General features: G+C 34.8%; 2 protein-coding genes across 2 annotated transcripts in view; both read left to right on the top strand.

Annotated features, from left to right (window-relative positions):
- Positions 1-2,780, top strand: part of LOC143227573 (nesprin-1-like) — a 65,376-nt gene extending 62,596 nt beyond the window's left edge. The window contains exon 14 of the mRNA XM_076459002.1: positions 1,325-2,780. Coding sequence (XP_076315117.1) covers positions 1,325-1,550 — 226 coding nt within the window. The 3' untranslated portion in view covers positions 1,551-2,780. The remainder of the gene's footprint in view (positions 1-1,324) is intronic.
- A 673-nt stretch (positions 2,781-3,453) lies between these two features.
- The window catches only part of LOC143227572 (muscle-specific protein 300 kDa-like), a 117,573-nt gene continuing 99,741 nt past the window's right edge, over positions 3,454-21,285 (top strand). The window contains exons 1-2 of the mRNA XM_076459001.1: positions 3,454-3,526; positions 4,412-4,528. Of these exons, the coding sequence (XP_076315116.1) occupies positions 3,454-3,526; positions 4,412-4,528 (190 nt within the window). The remainder of the gene's footprint in view (positions 3,527-4,411; positions 4,529-21,285) is intronic.

Genomic DNA, 21,285 nt, shown 5'->3' with positions numbered 1-21,285 from the left:
AGTTTTCTAATGTAACTTTGGTTACTTCACTATCAGTTCTCTAAAGTAACCTTGTCCAGTTAAGTATCATTTCTTTTTAAATAAACATTGTTAATTCAGTGTAAACTGTCCAAAGTAAACATACTTACTTCACTATCAGTTCTCTAACGTAGCCTTGTCTAGTTAAGTATCATTTCTTTTTAAATAAACATTGTTAATTCAGTGTAAACTGTCTAAAGTAAACATACTTACTTCACTATCAGTTCTCTAACGTAGCCTTGTCTAGTTAAGTATCATTTCTTTTTAAATAAACATTGTTAATTCAGTGTAAACTGTCTAAAGTAAACATACTTACTTCACTATCAGTTCTCTAACGTAGCCTTGTCTAGTTAAGTATCATTTCTTTTTAAATAAACATTGTTAATTCAGTGTAAACTATCTAAAGTAAACATACTTACTTCACTATCAGTTCTCTAATACTTTCTTCATTCACTCTCAGGAACATAAAACAAAAGTGCTTGTTCATTATAAGTTCACTAAAATAAACCTACATAATACACTACAGATACTACATAATACATCATTACCTTGAAATGTGTTTTTTGTATAGCAAAGCCACAAAGGGCTACCTGCTCAGCCCACCGAGGGGAACCGAACCCCTGATTTTAGCGTTGTAAATCCGGAGACATACCGCTGTACTAGCGAGGGGCACCTTGAAATGTAACAGACATTGCATAACAAGCATTGCATAACACATCATTACCTTGAAATGTAACAGACATTGCATAACACATCATTTATTACCTTGAAATGTAACAGACACTACATAATACATCATTACCTTGAAATGTAACAGACATTGCATAACACACCATTACCTTGAAATGTAGCAGACATTGCATAACACATCATTTATTACCTTGAAATGTAACAGACACTACATAACACATCATTACCTTGAAATGTAACAGACATTGCATAACACATCATTTATTACCTTGAAATGTAACAGACGCTACATAATACATCATTACCTTGAAATGTAACAGACGCTACATAATACATCATTACCTTGAAATGTAACAGACATTGCATAACACACCATTACCTTGAAATGTAGCAGACACTACATAACACATCATTACCTTGAAATGTAACAGACATTGCATAATATGTCACCTGGAAATGTGATAGGCATTGTATGATACATCATTAATTTGAAATGTAACAGACTCTGCATAATTGTTGCCACATACACTCAACTTAACTGAGGGCAAGTAACATAGATATATAAACAGTATCACGTTGTTAAGACTATCAGAAATAATATTAATGTTGTTTACAGGGAGGACGAAATAGAAGAACAGCCAACTACAGTGAATCGTTACTACCAATATGTGGCTCGAGTGGTGAGGGCATCCCTACCATTTCAAGCACTGATGTTGCTCCTGCTAGGAGTAGCTAGTCTTCTGCCTGTTTCAGAAGATGATTTTAGCTGTGTTCTGACAAATAATTTTGCACGATCTTTGGACCCAATGCTACGCTATCCAAATGGACCACCTCCAATTTAAAAATTTTAAAGTCCTTGTAAAATTATTTTTGAAACTATGATTAGTATATGAGAAACTAACCAGCATTTCTAAATTGAATAATGTGGTTATATATGAATTGTGTTGGATGCCTGGTGAATATCTACATATACTAATCACAGCTCTATTGTGATCGATAACCTGTTTGTGTTTCTGTGAAAGTTTTGTGGGCAGAATGGATTTGAATACACACAAGTCTATGCTTGTCAGCTCGCCAACGATGACATTCGTCCAAATTCACCAGACATTCACACCTTGAAATGTTTGTTTTCTTTTTTGTTAAGAGGTATGAATGTCTGAAGTTTGAACGTGTGCAGTCGGTCTCTGTTGTCTGTGAAACAGTAAATTGTGAATGTTACACCTGTGGTACTAGCAGTAGAGCTGAAATAAGTGTGTTCTATTTGATCTGTACATTGACACTAGTGTAACACTGACCGCACACGGTAACGAAAAAACATTACGTCAATTCTTCCGAATCTTTGACCGAGCTTAGTCTTACCCTTAGTTTAACATTTAAGTGGTTAAGACTTTTTTTCATTTGAAGGAAAACACCACAAATCACTTGTTACAATTTATCCAGCATAAGCTGTTCAAGATGTTTTTTATGCAAAACATGTTTCCTGATTATAAACTGAAACTTTTATGTTAAATAAAAGAAATATTGGTCTTGTGTCTGGAACATGAGACTACTGCTTCAGTTAGAAACATTGTCCAAGGTGCTAAAAGTGTGCCATGTATTTTGTATATTGTGTAGTTGCTCCTAAAATATTGTACAAGTTAAAACAGGATAAATTAGTTTTGTTTTGAAGTTGAACGATGGTGTGAGTGTGATCTCCATTAATGCGAGCTTAGAGAAAGTTTTGTGTGTTTTAGATTAGAATTTCTAAGAAGCTGGTTGATTATCCCCAATATTTTGATTTTTTTACATGAGAATGCATGTATTTGTCTTTTTTTTTCTGAATTTTGTCAGTATGTAAGAATATTGAGCTGTAATTGTAAAACTGATAATCCTATCTTCAGGGAAGTTTTCAGGTGCCTATGTCAAAACTAATAACAGTTTCTTCAACTAGTTTTAGACTTTTACAGGAAATATTATTTATATATGCAGGGCAGTTCCCGCTCTTTAGCTGTGGTTTTAACCCTAAAATTTTAATCATGAATATGAAAATATATTAGATGTTTTAGATTGAATAAAGCAGTTATTTAACTTTACTGAGTTCAGAATTTTCATTTGAAATATTGAAATGGAAAGAACAAAACACTTGTTGATGTGCTTTAAACATTTAAAAACATTGTATAACATTTGTACAAATGAAAAAATTACGTTCATAGATTTGGTACCATAATGATTATTACCAATGTTGTATTCCTATCACATGAAACTTATTTTTTAATTATTTTTGTGGATGAATCATTTAATTTTTAACTACCTCTCTCTAAGGGTGATACATTAAAAGAAATATAATTCTGACAAGGCACCTTACCTTATCTCGCATACATAGCTATTATCGTTCAGTGCTTCCCCCTATTTGTGAACTTTGTGTGCATGACACAAGTCTTTTATTCTCACGCACATTTCATTTCACATGATTAACCTAATTACAAGCACACTTCATTTCACATGATTAACCTAATTATCACATGAAGAAGTGCCACGCCTCCTTGTGATATGTTTAGGCAGTGTTCATGTTTCAATCTTTTATATACTAGTCTCTTGAAGTTGGAATTTTCATAGCAATTATTTTTCAAGTATCCTCCTTGTTTATACATCATTAAATTATGGTACCATATAATTTTCTACTCAGTTACAGAACCTAGTCATTCATGCTTTTCTTTCTGTTTGATTTTCATTTGCATTATAAATTCTCAAGCAGAAGTTACCACAATGGAAACTGTACCTTCTACCAGCACATTTACCCAATTTGCAGTTGGAAAAAGCTTGATCTTAGAGGTATTGGGTGAGAAATTGATTGTTATTTGAGCCAAGCTCCTTGTCCTGGTGTTGCACAACTTTCTCTTTAACAAGTCAGATTTGCTTGGGATAACAAAACATTTGACAGTCTTTTTCTCCATCTTAATTTGCCATGTCTTCCAAAGTTCCTACTGTGGGTTCCATTAGGCCTAATACAGCTTGTTTGGGTATGATTTTACAGGTATGTTCTGTTTTATTTCTCTCACTGATTTCCTATAATCCCCAACCTTCCTCCTTACGTGGTGCTCCTTCCTCCCAGTATCTCATGTTTCCACCAGCTACTGATATTGGTGTTCATGTTGTATCTCAATCATGTGAAGATACTGACATGCCTCTCCCTCTGTGGGCTTTGAATCAGTTTTATTTATCCTACCATCATGTCGATTTTCCACGATTTTGTTCTCAACAATTGGAATTCATTTTACTCATTTGAGAGTACGTCCTAATTGTTTAACATCCAATTTTCTCAACTTTGTCTTACCCCCACGTCTATATTATGATAACTGTTCACCATATACCTTCTTTCTAAAGCAATTCACTAAGATCCTGAAGTGAATTTGCCAAGTTACATCCTTGTTGGAACATTTGTCAATTTTGACTCTTTCTTTAACCACATGGTTCCTCTGTTGGGATCTTTTGTTGAGAGACGTGGATTTGCCTCACATTTTGCCATCTCCTTATCTTAGAGACTTATGCCTGACCCTTTTCCCCATCAGTTGGTGTTTGGCGATCTTCCAGCGACTTTAGAATCTGTGAGACAGAAACTAACTCTTTCCTTATTGGTTGATTACACAGAACCTCGACTATGACTACCCTCTGTTTCTGTTCCCTGTCATAATTCTTTCCATCTATTATGCCTTTTTGCCACTAGGCAATCTTCTTTTCATCATTTTATTTAATGTTGAGTGTCATGCCACAAACAGTATCAGTGACTACCCTGTGGGATCTGGTCCAGTGGGGCTCATTTATCCAAGTTTTTCCACATATGGTGAGACTTCACCTGGGATCTATGGGTTCTCCAGGTTTTATCATCAACTTCCTCTCCTTTTTTCCATTGTCTGATACTTATTTCCTTTCTTTACCTCAGAATCCTACCTCATGTTAACACTTGTCCAAGGTAATACAGGATCTTTTCTCACAGAATAATATCAAACCTGTTCATTCTTCCCTCAGGTTTTATTACAGACTGTTGTTTGCAAAACACCTGAAGACTGACAGCCTGTGATCGATCAAATCATGTCTCAGTTGCTTCTTGGTGCTGATTTATTTTACAATGGAGTCGTTTCTCATCCTCAAAATGCTACCTTCAATTTGTTCATCATAGTTTGGCTTATCAGATGGCCAAAGCTTTTGTGAGACTTATGCACGCTTGATGGATCTAAATATTCATCAAGTGATCCTGATACAGAAAATTCGATAGATCCGTTGTTATTGAACTGAATATTCTTCATCTTGAAGCGAAAACAACTCTAGTTGTGACTTTGTAAACTGACAAGACTTTTCAGTTGTCAATGTTCTTCATCTCTCAACTTTATGGATTCTGAACACTGGACCTTTATGTTTTATTATGTCTAACTTCTCTTGCTAGATTCAGAGCTTCTTGTATCTCTCATCGTTTTCTTTGTATAATATCAGATGATAAATTTATACCTGGTGTAACTACTTGTTTTCACAAAGTTAATGCTCTCTTTGTTTAGAAGTGGTATAGCAGAAAGAAATAAGTTGTTTAAAACTAAAACTGTGTCCCTTGACTACCCATACAATAAGGTTAGAAGTGGTATAGCAGAAAGAAATAAGTTGTTTAAAACTAAAACTGTGTCCCTTTACTACCCATACAATAAGGTTAGAAGTGGTATAGCAGAAAGAAATAAGTTGTTTAAAACTAAAACTGTGTCCCTTGACTACCCATACAATAAGGTTAGAAGTGGTATAGCAGAAAGAAATAAGTTGTTTAAAACTAAAACTGTGTCCCTTGACTACCCATACAATAAGGTTAGAAGTGGTATAGCAGAAGGAAATAAGTTGTTTAAAACTAAAACTGTGTCCCTTGACTACCCATACAATAAGGTTAGAAGTGGTATAGCAGAAGGAAATAAGTTGTTTAAAACTAAAACTGTGTCCCTTGACTACCCATACAATAAGGTTAGAAGTGGTATAGCAGAAGGAAATAAGTTGTTTAAAACTAAAACTGTGTCCCTTGACTACCCATACAATAAGGTTAGAAGTGGTATAGCAGAAAGAAATAAGTTGTTTAAAACTAAAACTGTGTCCCTTGACTACCCATACAATAAGGTTAGAAGTGGTTTAGCAGAAAGAAATAGTTGTTTAAAACTAAAACTGTGTCCCTTGACTACCCATACAATAAGGTTAGAAGTGGTATAGCAGAAAGAAATAAGTTGTTTACTAAAACTGTGTCCCTTGACTACCCATACAATAAGGTTAGAAGTGGTTTAGCAGAAAGAAATAAGTTGTTTAAAACTAAAACTGTGTCCCTTGACTACCCATACAATAAGGTTAGAAGTGGTATAGCAGAAAGAAATAAGTTGTTTAAAACTAAAACTGTGTCCCTTGACTACCCATACAATAAGGTTAGAAGTGGTATAGCAGAAAGAAATAAGTTGTTTAAAACTAAAACTGTGTCCCTTGACTACCCATACAATAAGGTTAGAAGTGGTATAGCAGAAGGAAATAAGTTGTTTAAAACTAAAACTGTGTCCCTTGACTACCCATACAATAAGGTTAGAAGTGGTATAGCAGAAGGAAATAAGTTGTTTAAAACTAAAACTGTGTCCCTTGACTACCCATACAATAAGGTTAGAAGTGGTATAGCAGAAGGAAATAAGTTGTTTAAAACTAAAACTGTGTCCCTTGACTACCCATACAATAAGGTTAGAAGTGGTATAGCAGAAGGAAATAAGTTGTTTAAAACTAAAACTGTGTCCCTTGACTACCCATACAATAAGGTTAGAAGTGGTATAGCAGAAAGAAATAAGTTGTTTAAAACTAAAACTGTGTCCCTTGACAACCCATACAATAAGGTTAGAAGTGGTATAGCAGAAAGAAATAAGTTGTTTAAAACTAAAACTGTGTCCCTTGACTACCCATACAATAAGGTTAGAAGTGGTATAGCAGAAAGAAATAAGTTGTTTACTAAAACTGTGTCCCTTGACTACCCATACAATAAGGTTAGAAGTGGTATAGCAGAAAGAAATAAGTTGTTTAAAACTAAAACTGTGTCCCTTGACTACCCATACAATAAGGTTAGAAGTGGTATAGCAGAAAGAAATAAGTTGTTTACTAAAACTGTGTCCCTTGACTACCCATAAAATAAGGTTAGAAGTGGTATAGCAGAAAGAAATAAGTTGTTTAAAACTAAAACTGTGTCCCTTGACAACCCATACAATAAGGTTAGAAGTGGTATAGCAGAAGGAAATAATTTATTTAAAACTAAAACTGTGTCCCTTGACTACCCATACAATAAGGTTAGAAGTGGTATAGCAGAAAGAAATAAGTTGTTTAAAACTAAAACTGTGTCCCTTGACTACCCATACAATAAGGTTAGAAGTGGTATAGCAGAAAGAAATAAGTTGTTTAAAACTAAAACTGTGTCCCTTGACAACCCATACAATAAGGTTAGAAGTGGTATAGCAGAAGGAAATAATTTGTTTAAAACTAAAACTGTGTCCCTTGACTACCCATACAATAAGGTTAGAAGTGGTATAGCAGAAAGAAATAAGTTGTTTAAAACTAAAACTGTGTCCCTTGACTACCCATACAATAAGGTTAGAAGTGGTATAGCAGAAAGAAATAAGTTGTTTAAAACTAAAACTGTGTCCCTTGACAACCCATACAATAAGGTTAGAAGTGGTATAGCAGAAGGAAATAATTTATTTAAAACTAAAACTGTGTCCCTTGACTACCCATACAATAAGGTTAGAAGTGGTATAGCAGAAAGAAATAAGTTGTTTAAAACTAAAACTGTGTCCCTTGACTACCCATACAATAAGGTTAGAAGTGGTATAGCAGAAGGAAATAAGTTGTTTAAAACTAAAACTGTGTCCCTTGACAACCCATACAATAAGGTTAGAAGTGGTATAGCAGAAAGAAATAAGTTGTTTAAAACTAAAACTGTGTCCCTTGACTACCCATACAATAAGGTTAGAAGTGGTATAGCAGAAAGAAATAAGTTGTTTAAAACTAAAACTGTGTCCCTTGACTACCCATACAATAAGGTTAGAAGTGGTATAGCAGAAAGAAATAAGTTGTTTACTAAAACTGTGTCCCTTGACTACCCATACAATAAGGTTAGAAGTGGTATAGCAGAAAGAAATAAGTTGTTTAAAACTAAAACTGTGTCCCTTGACTACCCATACAATAAGGTTAGAAGTGGTATAGCAGAAAGAAATAAGTTGTTTAAAACTAAAACTGTGTCCCTTGACTACCCATACAATAAGGTTAGAAGTGGTATAGCAGAAAGAAATAAGTTGTTTAAAACTAAAACTGTGTCCCTTGACTACCCATACAATAAGGTTAGAAGTGGTATAGCAGAAGGAAATAAGTTGTTTAAAACTAAAACTGTGTCCCTTGACTACCCATACAATAAGGTTAGAAGTGGTATAGCAGAAAGAAATAAGTTGTTTAAAACTAAAACTGTGTCCCTTGACTACCCATACAATAAGGTTAGAAGTGGTATAGCAGAAAGAAATAAGTTGTTTAAAACTAAAACTGTGTCCCTTGACTACCCATACAATAAGGTTAGAAGTGGTATAGCAGAAAGAAATAAGTTGTTTAAAACTAAAACTGTGTCCCTTGACTACCCATACAATAAGGTTAGAAGTGGTATAGCAGAAAGAAATAAGTTGTTTAAAACTAAAACTGTGTCCCTTGACTACCCATACAATAAGGTTAGAAGTGGTATAGCAGAAGGAAATAAGTTGTTTAAAACTAAAACTGTGTCCCTTGACTACCCATACAATAAGGTTAGAAGTGGTATAGCAGAAGGAAATAAGTTGTTTAAAACTAAAACTGTGTCCCTTGACTACCCATACAATAAGGTTAGAAGTGGTATAGCAGAAAGAAATAAGTTGTTTAAAACTAAAACTGTGTCCCTTGACAACCCATACAATAAGGTTAGAAGTGGTATAGCAGAAAGAAATAAGTTGTTTAAAACTAAAACTGTGTCCCTTGACTACCCATACAATAAGGTTAGAAGTGGTATAGCAGAAAGAAATAAGTTGTTTACTAAAACTGTGTCCCTTGACTACCCATACAATAAGGTTAGAAGTGGTATAGCAGAAAGAAATAAGTTGTTTAAAACTAAAACTGTGTCCCTTGACTACCCATACAATAAGGTTAGAAGTGGTATAGCAGAAAGAAATAAGTTGTTTACTAAAACTGTGTCCCTTGACTACCCATAAAATAAGGTTAGAAGTGGTATAGCAGAAAGAAATAAGTTGTTTAAAACTAAAACTGTGTCCCTTGACTACCCATACAATAAGGTTAGAAGTGGTATAGCAGAAGGAAATAAGTTGTTTAAAACTAAAACTGTGTCCCTTGACTACCCATACAATAAGGTTAGAAGTGGTATAGCAGAAAGAAATAAGTTGTTTAAAACTAAAACTGTGTCCCTTGACTACCCATACAATAAGGTTAGAAGTGGTATAGCAGAAAGAAATAAGTTGTTTAAAACTAAAACTGTGTCCCTTGACAACCCATACAATAAGGTTAGAAGTGGTATAGCAGAAGGAAATAATTTATTTAAAACTAAAACTGTGTCCCTTGACTACCCATACAATAAGGTTAGAAGTGGTATAGCAGAAAGAAATAAGTTGTTTAAAACTAAAACTGTGTCCCTTGACTACCCATACAATAAGGTTAGAAGTGGTATAGCAGAAGGAAATAAGTTGTTTAAAACTAAAACTGTGTCCCTTGACAACCCATACAATAAGGTTAGAAGTGGTATAGCAGAAAGAACTAAGTTGTTTAAAACTAAAACTGTGTCCCTTGACTACCCATACAATAAGGTTAGAAGTGGTATAGCAGAAAGAAATAAGTTGTTTAAAACTAAAACTGTGTCCCTTGACTACCCATACAATAAGGTTAGAAGTGGTATAGCAGAAAGAAATAAGTTGTTTAAAACTAAAACTGTGTCCCTTGACTACCCATACAATAAGGTTAGAAGTGGTATAGCAGAAAGAAATAAGTTGTTTAAAACTAAAACTGTGTCCCTTGACTACCCATACAATAAGGTTAGAAGTGGTATAGCAGAAAGAAATAAGTTGTTTAAAACTAAAACTGTGTCCCTTGACTACCCATACAATAAGGTTAGAAGTGGTATAGCAGAAAGAAATAAGTTGTTTAAAACTAAAACTGTGTCCCTTGACAACCCATACAATAAGGTTAGAAGTGGTATAGCAGAAGGAAATAAGTTGTTTAAAACTAAAACTGTGTCCCTTGACTACCCATACAATAAGGTTAGAAGTGGTATAGCAGAAAGAAATAAGTTGTTTAAAACTAAAACTGTGTCCCTTGACTACCCATACAATAAGGTTAGAAGTGGTATAGCAGAAAGAAATAAGTTGTTTACTAAAACTGTGTCCCTTGACTACCCATACAATAAGGTTAGAAGTGGTATAGCAGAAAGAAATAAGTTGTTTAAAACTAAAACTGTGTCCCTTGACTACCCATACAATAAGGTTAGAAGTGGTATAGCAGAAAGAAATAAGTTGTTTACTAAAACTGTGTCCCTTGACTACCCATACAATAAGGTTAGAAGTGGTATAGCAGAAAGAAATAAGTTGTTTAAAACTAAAACTGTGTCCCTTGACAACCCATACAATAAGGTTAGAAGTGGTATAGCAGAAAGAAATAAGTTGTTTAAAACTAAAACTGTGTCCCTTGACTACCCATACAATAAGGTTAGAAGTGGTATAGCAGAAAGAAATAAGTTGTTTAAAACTAAAACTGTGTCCCTTGACTACCCATACAATAAGGTTAGAAGTGGTATAGCAGAAAGAAATAAGTTGTTTAAAACTAAAACTGTGTCCCTTGACTACCCATACAATAAGGTTAGAAGTGGTATAGCAGAAGGAAATAAGTTGTTTAAAACTAAAACTGTGTCCCTTGACTACCCATACAATAAGGTTAGAAGTGGTATAGCAGAAAGAAATAAGTTGTTTAAAACTAAAACTGTGTCCCTTGACTACCCATACAATAAGGTTAGAAGTGGTATAGCAGAAAGAAATAAGTTGTTTAAAACTAAAACTGTGTCCCTTGACAACCCATACAATAAGGTTAGAAGTGGTATAGCAGAAGGAAATAAGTTGTTTAAAACTAAAACTGTGTCCCTTGACTACCCATACAATAAGGTTAGAAGTGGTATAGCAGAAGGAAATAAGTTGTTTAAAACTAAAACTGTGTCCCTTGACTACCCATACAATAAGGTTAGAAGTGGTATAGCAGAAAGAAATAAGTTGTTTAAAACTAAAACTGTGTCCCTTGACTACCCATACAATAAGGTTAGAAGTGGTATAGCAGAAGGAAATAAGTTGTTTAAAACTAAAACTGTGTCCCTTGACTACCCATACAATTAGGTAAACCATTTCCCACTTAATAATCGTAATGTCATACACAGCTGGATTTTTATAGTAAGTAACTTTCATTATTACAAATATGAAGTGTCATGATAACTCTTGATAAATCAACCAATGTTGTCTTTTATATCTATCTATATAGTCTGAATATTCGTTTAGACACTAGTCTGTATTGAGGATGTGTAAAGTGGTCATGTATCTATCCTAACCTTTAACTTGAACAATTCGTAGCAATGGTACATATTCATTACTAATAATACAAGGTTCCACAATATCTGAATAAACATAGAGTGAATAAAATCAACCATGCTTATTACCAATGTATGGAACAACAACGGGACCTGCTATCGTGAAATTATTGTTAAATCCAAGTGTATCTGATAATATAGGATCTCGTGCTATAAAACTCCACGCATACTTCTCAAGTGAATGAATCATAAGTAAATACACTGGTGTCCAAAATCTTAAGGTAAGATACGTACACTGCTGGCCAAAATCTTAAGGCTAATGAACATAAAGAAAAAAATATGCATTTTGCGTTGTTAGACTCAACCACTTATTTGAGTAGAGCTTCGAAAAATGTAAGAATGAAAAGGGAAAATAAAAAAACACTTTTAGCATTTAGTAAAGAAAATGTGAACACTGTGAAATTAGCCTAAATACTAGCTGGTCAAAAGTTTAAGACCATACTGAAACGAAGTGTTAATCGGTAAACACGTAACGAAATTTAATCATTTGTGTTCAAGTATTGTCAAGATCTCCCACTGACATCTATGTTACATTGGGTAAAAATATGGCAAAGGCTAAAAAGTTGACAGAATTTGAACATGGCAGAATTGTCGAGCTGCAAAAGCAAGGTCTCTCTCAACGTACCATTGCTGGTGACTTTGGATGTAGTAAAACTGCCATTGCAAATTTCTTAAAAGACCCGGAGGGATACGGAACGAGAATTTCAAGTGGTCGGCCCAATAAAATTTCGCCGGCGTTGAGCAGAAGGATTCGATGGGTTGTCCAGCAAGACACCAGCCAATCGTCAAACCAGATTAAGGCCCTTATGGACGCAGAATGCAACTCAAGAACAATAAAACGGCATCTACGAGAGGAAGGCTTTAAAAACCGAAAACGTCTTCAAAGGCCATGCCCCCTTCCACACCACGAAACAGCTTGGTTAAACTTTGCTGAGAAGCACCAAACATGGTACGTAGAAAAGTGGATAAAGGATAAATGGCTTTTCAACGTTACTGGCACGATAAGGATATCCCACAGGAGACATTTTCTACACGGCACAGTGAAAGAGGTTCAATCATGATATGGGGTGCTTTCTCCTTCCATGGAACAACGGAGCTTCAAGTTATACAGGGGCGTCAAACAGCAGCTGGCTACATTGACATCTTGGAGAGAGCATCCTTATTGACTGAAGGCTCTCGCTTGTGTGGTAATGACTGGATCTTTCAGCAGGACAACACTGCAATCCACAATGCCCGCAGGACAAAGGACTTTTTCATGGCGAATAACGTGATTATTTTGGACCATCCAGTATGTTCGCGCAAACTGAATCACATTGAAAATGTTTGGGGTGGATGGCAAGGGAAGTCTATAGAAATAGACGTCATTTCCAAACAGTGCATGATCTTCGTGAAGCCATCTTCACCATTTGGAATAACATTCCAGCTAGCCTTCTGCAAACACATCGAACATGGGAAAGCGAATGTTTGAAGTTATTCGCAATGACGGCCGTGCAACTCACTAGTGAGACATCTTGTTGGGCATTTCCTACCCTGTTTAAGACTTCTTTTTGGTATGGTCGTAAGCATTTGACCAGGTAGAATTTAGGCTAATTTTATAGTGTTCACATTTTCCCTATTAAATGCTAAAAAAGGTTTTTTTATTTTTATTTTCCCTTTTCTTATTTTCATTTTTCGAAGCTCTACTCAAATAAGTGGTTGAGTTTAACAATGCAAAATGCATATTTTCTCTTTATGTTAATTGGCCTTAAGATTTTGGCCAGCAGTGTATACGTTCATTGTTTAGTTTATAAAGTGTGTCTTCTGATATTCTAATCAAATCTCTTTGTTTTTTGTAATGACCTGATCTAATATAGGTTTTTGTAGTAATAGAGTGAGAGACAGAAAAATATGATGTCCATCGTGTGCCATCTGGCACGTTATGCCAAGTATGTGGATACTGTCATTCCACTGAAGCCACATCCTACAAACTTTCAAGATTGATAGATCTCAGAAGATGAGTGATTTTTATTAGCAAAATAATTCATAGAGCTGTTACCAGGTAGCATTACATACAAGTGATCCATGTTGACTACCGACAAATATGGTTCTACTTCTTATCTTCGGCGATTAAGGTCTATTTGAAGGCTATGAAATGTGTTAGTATATTGATCCAGCCTTTAAACTTATCAGGATATCCTTTCCATTTTAGGATCCAGCTATTAAACTTATCAGAATATCCTTTCCATTTTAGGATCCAGCTATTAAACTTATCAGGATATCCTTTCCATTTTAGGATCCAGCTATTTAACTTATCAGGATATTCTTTCCATTTTAGGATCCAGCTATTAAGCTTATCAGGATATCCTTTCCATTTTAAGATCCAGCTATTAAACTTATCAGGATATCCTCTCCATTTTAGGATCCAGCTGTTAAACTTATCAGGATATCCTTTCCATTTTAGGATCCAGCTATTAAATTTATCAGGATATCCTTTCCATTTTGCCACAGTGGTATGTCTACAGACTCACACCACGAGAAATTGGGTTTCATCGAAACTTGTGAAGAATTTTATGATTACAACGCGAATTAAGGTGCTGGACTGGCCTGGAAACTCTCCGGACTTAAATCCTATTGGAAATCTTTGGGCGATTTGTAAAGAAAAACTTCGGGGAGAAGACTGTACTACGAGAGATAAGCTAATTGAGGCCATAATTGAGGTGTGGTACCGCGATCCAAAAATTAGTAAGGATTGCAGTCAACTCGTGGACTAGATGCCAAAGCGGATTAATGATCTTCTGAAAAATAAAGGCGGTCATATCATGGATTAATTTGTGAGTAATTTTTGGATTCTCAGAAATAAAACGCAAAAAATTGAAAAAAATCGTAATTTTGTGTCTTGTTTCAATTAATATGCACAAGGATGTACATATACTTTCATCTGTCTGCATTTCCAACAACTTATTGGGAAATATTCATATCTGATAATCATTCTGTAAATTCCTTCTGTATGGTTAAAATTATTTTGTTTTCACGTTATTGATTAACTTGATTATCTCACTGCTAGAGATCTTTCATTAATTATTTACGATCATTCCACGTTAGATCCCCACTGTAATGTTTAGTATACTTTCATCTTCCTTTTTATATTTCTGAGAAACACTGTCAACGATCTCTATATTTTCGTGAACCAACAATTCCAATCAAAGTTTAAGGGGTTCCATAGTTTGTGAATGAAAGATGCTGTTGTAGTCGGTTTATCACCTTTGTTTTATTATCTACAAGTAATGTATCAGTTTGTATAACTAACTTCATACCATTATCTATATAGTTTAATAGTTTATACAAGCCTTTCATAAACCCTGGACTGATTAAAAACAATGCACCAGTTCTTCAGGAACGAAAATCATTCGTTTTGTCATATTTTTATATTCCATCAGCTTTACCGATATTTCGTCCTGTGAAACCACCAAATAATGAAAGTGTGGTTGCTACTAGTAATAGTAAAAACATTCCTTTATGTATTAACAAGATTCATTTCTGTTTAACAGCTGTTTTCATGTCAGCCAACTCTTTCAATAATAGCTTGTACCCTTATGATGTTGTGTGGTCATCATGTGAGCATTACCCTTTAGAACATTTACAAACGCTCAAGATAAAGTCATTTTTAACTTCGGTAATTATTCCTTTAATTGGTTATGTACAGCTTTATGCAGTGCAGGGAGTAATTCTTAAAGTTGCTTAATATGGATAAGCTATGATTAATAAATAATTGTGAGTACACCATGTAAAACTGTTTATACATCCATTTTTTAGATATAATATATACTTTTTCATACAACAGTGATAATAACTGTTAATATCAAACGGATATTACAGATTTTAAAATTGATTAAACTTTGCAAATCCAAATAAGTTTAAACTGTAACAAGTAATTTTCAGCAGACTTCTCTACCGTTTGTAGCAGTAGTAATAAGGTAGTTTCAACAAGCGAGCCAACCTACACTTCGACATTGCCAGATTTCCATGCAATGTGCCACGTCACTCAGTTACACTATCTGTGACAAGCATCTGGAGGATATTTACTCGAAAACGATTGTTTAAAGAGAAACTCTCATGTATATATTCAATGACTAAACATTTGAATGCAAGTTCTTTAACTATGTACAGTGAATCCTCCAAATAAAATCCTTCTAGTTTTATCAACGTAGCAGTCATGATAATAAATGAGTATAAATATACAGTTAAACAACAGCTTTATCTTACTTTGGTACATACACAATAGCTTTATCTTCAGAAAAAAAAAAAAAAAAGTCCAATCCTCAGACGGATCTATTCAGGCGTATGAGGTTTTAAAATCAATAAGTCTTATTGTGTTTTAATAAGTTTCTTCAAAATATTTGGTACATGGTGAAAACATTTGTCTTGCTGAGACATTCAACTGACATTTGTCTTTGTCATTATTGAATCGGTAGTTTGAAGTTAAGAACAAAGGCACAAAATAGGCTATCTGTGCTCTAGCCACCATGAATATTAAAACCCAATTGTTAGCATTGTAATTCCACAGATACATTGCTCTACCACTGAGGTGCTTTTTTTTTAAAAAAAAAAAGAAGTATATTAGGGATTTATCATTGATAATATACTCTTCAAAAAAAGAAACGCAAAAGGCGAAATATGAGACAAATTGTTAACAAGTTTATTCCGGGTAGTTCTGTATGACATGTGTGAAACTTTGCACCTTCACTGCTGAACATCCAAAGTCTGCAAAGGCGAAGTCCAGGCTCACTAGGTGAAGTTTAACGTCAATAACGAGTATGCCCCCCGTGTGCATCAATAACTGCTTGGCATCTCCTGCCCATGGAAGCGATGAGATGACGAATCACATCCTGTGGAATGGCTGTCCACTCAGCCTGCAAAGCTGCTGCAAGCTGAGGTAGAGTCTGCGGTTGAGGTTGTCGCCGTCGCAGACGTCGGTCCAACTCGTCCCAAAGATGTTCGATGGGGTTTAAATCTGGTGATCTGGAGGGCCAGGGAAGAACGTTGATGTTGTGGTGTCCCAAGAAGACAGTGGTGAATCGGGCTGTGTGAGAACGGGCGTTGTCATGTTGAAAAACGTCGTTGACATTAACCATGATGGGTTGCACATGGGGCCTAAGAATCTCGTCGACATATCGTTGAGCCATAAGATTCCCTTGAATGTGCAAAAGGTCTGTTCTGGCATTGTAGGCGATGGCAGCCCACATCATGACGCTGCCACCACCATATCTGTCAACATCCTGCACACAGTTTGCTGCAAAACGTTCACCTCGGCGACGGTAAACACGAGTCCTTCCATCCTCCCTACAAAGCATAAAACGTGATTCATCGCTGAACCAAACATGCCTCCATCGTCGATGAGGCCATACCCGATGTGCCTGAGTCCACTGCAGCCGTGCTTGACTATGTTGCTGGGTGAGGATGACGCCTCTGACTGGATGTCGAGGTCGGATTCCTGCATCTCGTAGACGGTTGCGTACGGTCTGATCGGAAATCCTACGCAGCCCTGGTATGGTTGAGGCAGTAGACGTCGCAGTGGTGGTCCTATCCCGAAGGTGACGTAACCGGATATAGCGATCTTGTGCGGGCTTGGTCACACGAGGTCTGCCAGATCGTGGACGGTCACGAATTGATCCATGTTGTTGGTGACGATTCCACAGCCTTGTGATGGTGCTTGGGTGGACATTCACAGTTCTGGCAACATCTGATCGAGATTCGCCTGCTTCCAAGCGACCAATGGCGTTGTTGCGTTGTGCTTCAGTCAGTCTTGGCGTAACTGTATTGCGTGTCGGTAGCTTAACACTGAGCTATGGAAATCGAGAACCCGTCACTTTTATAGGGAATTTGCACATGTTGCACTTGCAGAACATGCAGATCTCTCAAACAAATTTATTGGACACGCATGCGTTTTGGTGAAAAATCCGATGTTTTCCTCCGTTTTCAAAGTGCACAACTTTTATTGTCATTTTGGTCTGACAATCAGTGCCTTAACACGTGTAATATCACATACTCTGAGCTTGTAACGTTATTACATATATTTCTCTTTAAAATGACAAAAATATCCCTTTTGCGTTTCTTTTTTTGAAGAGTATATTATGAATTTTTTACCCTGATGACATTGGTTCTGTACAATATAAAACTAATAAACCCAAGTGGGCACTTTCACGTGTAAAAAATTTATGCATTTTCAGTCATGAAATCACAATAATAAAAATATTTGGTTTATCAGACCATAAATAATAATGAAACATTTTAGCTAATCCTATGACAGATTGAGTGATGTGAATATTTTGCATTAATTTTGTATATTATGGTTGAAATTCACCACAAGACCATACAAAGTTTTTTAGGAATAGAATAAATCACGACGATTACGTAATAAACTGCTTACAAACTGTGATTTAGCTCTTCCTGTTAGTCCTGACACTAAATACGTAAAAGTGTGCAATAGACACTTATCCATCTCAAACTATAATGGAAAATAAATCAAATAGGACTCACCTTATCAAGATCATGTTTCAGAACACATGGGACCCTCCTCCAAGGTCCTGCACATCCCCTAATTTCCAGTCCACACACCATGGCGAGGAATTAGTTCTATAAGATGAAACAGTTAGTATCTATACAGAAAGGTGTTAAAGTCTAAAAGCATGTGTTGTTCGGTGTAAACTGGATGATAATTATTGTTTTTTTCTTGTTGTAAAGAGTTTGTGTCTTCAAATCTCTACAAACCTTCTTATCGCTGGTCACAGTTGCAGGTAGCTGGAAAAGATTGAATCTATTTTAACATACATTTCGTTAGTGAGAATTCTTATACAGTAAGTGCCTGTGACATGTTGGCGATGATTTCAAACAATTATGGTCCTTGCACATTTATTTTAAAATAATATATTCAAAACAAGTCAAAGATACGTAAAAAAATATTTACTCTCTAGGATATCCCAGTTATATCTATAACTCTAAGCAATTCTCCTTCTTGCCAAATGTCCAGGATGATTAAATTATTTTAGAATCCAGTTGACAGGACAAACTATTTTTCTCTGCTCTTATCACGATATTATCAGTAAGTAACCCACTTACGCTACCACATGGGCTACCACATTTATATCCTAAACTTCAAATATTTGTCTTTTTTTTTATCAAAGTCAACACAGATGGGTTGAATTACTTTAAAACATCTTTTGACTAGACAAATTATTCTCCTTATTTTTATTAAACTGTGAAACTCACTTTAAAATATCTTTTACAGGTAATCACTCAAACGCCAGCAAACTTCACGTTTTGTGGCTTTTTTATTTCTGACTAAACTTTACTTGATTTGCACTTGTTTGTGCACCTATATTTATATATTGTTTACTGAGACCTTGAATTTTTGAAGCTATGAGAGTGATGATATAATGAAAGAACATTCACTTAAGGTGACGAGAAAAAATCAAAAGTTCGAGTAACCTTGAACATTAGTTTCATAGCACGTTAAAACAACGCTAGGACTAACGTAACACAAAGTTACTTGTGTAAACGCATTTTTTGCTATTCTAGATTTTTTCACTTGCATCGTCCATTTGTTGTTATAGTAAAGCCTAGATATTTAAATTTGTTGCATTGTTTTAGTATATCTCCTTTTCTTCATGTATTACGGAGTAGCATGATTATTTTCTTAAGTATGACCATGGATTCAATATTCATTTACATTGAAAGATAAACCATTGCTTACATTTTCATGGACTACTATGCTCAAGAGATGTTTCAGATATGATTTTGATCTTGCTTTCAAAACTCGATAACAAACACAGGTTCAAAACTTTTACGAAAACACATGGATTCGACCTTTTAATTTGAAAATAAACTCAGAAACAGTGCTAAAATTTTAACACTATCATGATGTTAAAAAACACACAGGTTCAGGAAATTGTATTATAAAAGGGTAAAAACCCTATAATCCGGATGCTTATGGAAAGTGCACCTTTCTTAAGATTTCAGGAGTAAACCATCTGGACTCATTTACTTTTCACAACTTGCTCTTAATCAACTGGTCCAATCGTATTTTATAACTAAACATTGTTCTATATATATTTAATTAAAAACATGTTAGGTGTTAATAAAAGGTGCGGCCAAATAAAGATTCCACTTAAACCCTTCTTGGCGACGACTTACACCTAAGTGTTTTTTGATTAGGTATCATGCTTTTTTTTCTTTACACATTAACAAACCACTGCAAGTAAGAAAGTGGCACTCGATAGTAACCAACATTAGCTTTAGGATCATAACCCTAATTTTTGGAACAGACCTTTACATAACCAAACATAATTTTTAAATATATTATGGTAGAGTTTCCTCTCTACAATAGCGTTAATAACTTCCTTTGCAGTAACACCATAGAATTTAGATTAACAGATTCTTGTCATCACCCTAATGTAGTCGATACAGCCTATTACGAATCATTACCTACGTTAATTGCTTAAGATGTCACGCGATGCTAAATGCTCTGTAATTGTCATAATTCATAAAATTTGGTAAGTTGGCGTTTAAATGTTGGTAATGAATCATGAATAATATTTATTTGTTTCCAGTTAAGCTCAAAGCTACATAATGAGAGGGGGGGCGAACCAATAATAACTTTCCCACCTTATAGTTTTGGAACTCTAAATCAGCAGTATTTAGTCTGAATAACAAAAAACAACAACACTAAAAACAGTCCACTTTTATCTCACATGCAGCTGTAGTAAAAATGTTAGGCCAATATCTCCCGAAACGTTTTTGCGTAGACATACATAAACATTTTCGGTAAATCTGAGCGGATTTTGTTGTATAACCTTGTGCATGTGGTTATATTTACTCCAAATGAGACTCCTAATTATATGTTGTAAAGATCTATCAGTGTACCAAATTTAAAAAAAAAAAAGTTAATTATGTTTTTCTATCAAATTAAATTTTCCCCACTTCGGTTGTCAAGAAAAAATGAATAAATTAAAATGTGAGGTAATTTATTCATGGATTGCCTTGAAATTTGATACGTGAATTAAGAGTCCAGTAGAGTATACCCACTGAAAATATGTGGTAATTTGGATTACCACAGTTTAAGCTACTAAAAGTGAAATCGCTAAACTATCGCCTTTGTTAAAAACACACAGTGTGTCACGCAGTTTTTTTGTTGTTGTTTTTTGCAAGATGCACTACTGTGTATTCGCCAGGTTTCTGGACTATTCTATCATTATAGACCCGCATCTTCTTCAAGCCATCACAAATGAATTAAAGTATTAAAAAATCACCGAGAAAAACACAAAAATGTCAGCATAAATCAGTAGTACAACAGTAGAACAACACATAATATTTGGTGTGTTTTAGTTTTGGATATTCACCTTCTAATCCACTTAAACGACGATTTTTACAGAATTTAACTATTTGCAACGTGTAGGCCAATGTTCGGAGAACTGATATGGGCGCCAGCATAAAGGGCCAAAAAAGGCATTTTCCAACCCTACATTTCACAATAGAACGCTTATGTTATGATGTAAACTTAATATCATAGATAAACTAAATATTTTTAGTAATACTAATTAAAACTGTAAATTTCTGTTTAAGCAAACGCAACACATAGTCTTTTAGTGTATTAACTTATATTGTGAAAGTTTGTCCACTACATGTTTTGCGCCCTTAAAATATTTCACTGGGCTCTTATGAGCACCAATGACTACACTACATAAACGATAAAAATCAGTTTACTTATAGATTGTAATTCAATGTACGCTATACCTGAAAAGAAGTCCAAAAACCACAAATACATTGAATGATTCATTTTGTCCGTTAAAAAAAACAACAACTCACTATAATCCCAGCCAATTTGAAACAAAACCAAACTCCCAAATATATCATATTTATAATATATTGTT

This window comes from Tachypleus tridentatus, chromosome 9, assembly GCF_004210375.1.
Source record: "Tachypleus tridentatus isolate NWPU-2018 chromosome 9, ASM421037v1, whole genome shotgun sequence".
NCBI classification, from domain to species: Eukaryota; Metazoa; Arthropoda; class Merostomata; order Xiphosura; family Limulidae; genus Tachypleus; species Tachypleus tridentatus.
The sequence above is the reverse complement of the archived record's forward strand: the minus strand, read 5'-3'. Positions and strand labels throughout refer to the sequence as shown.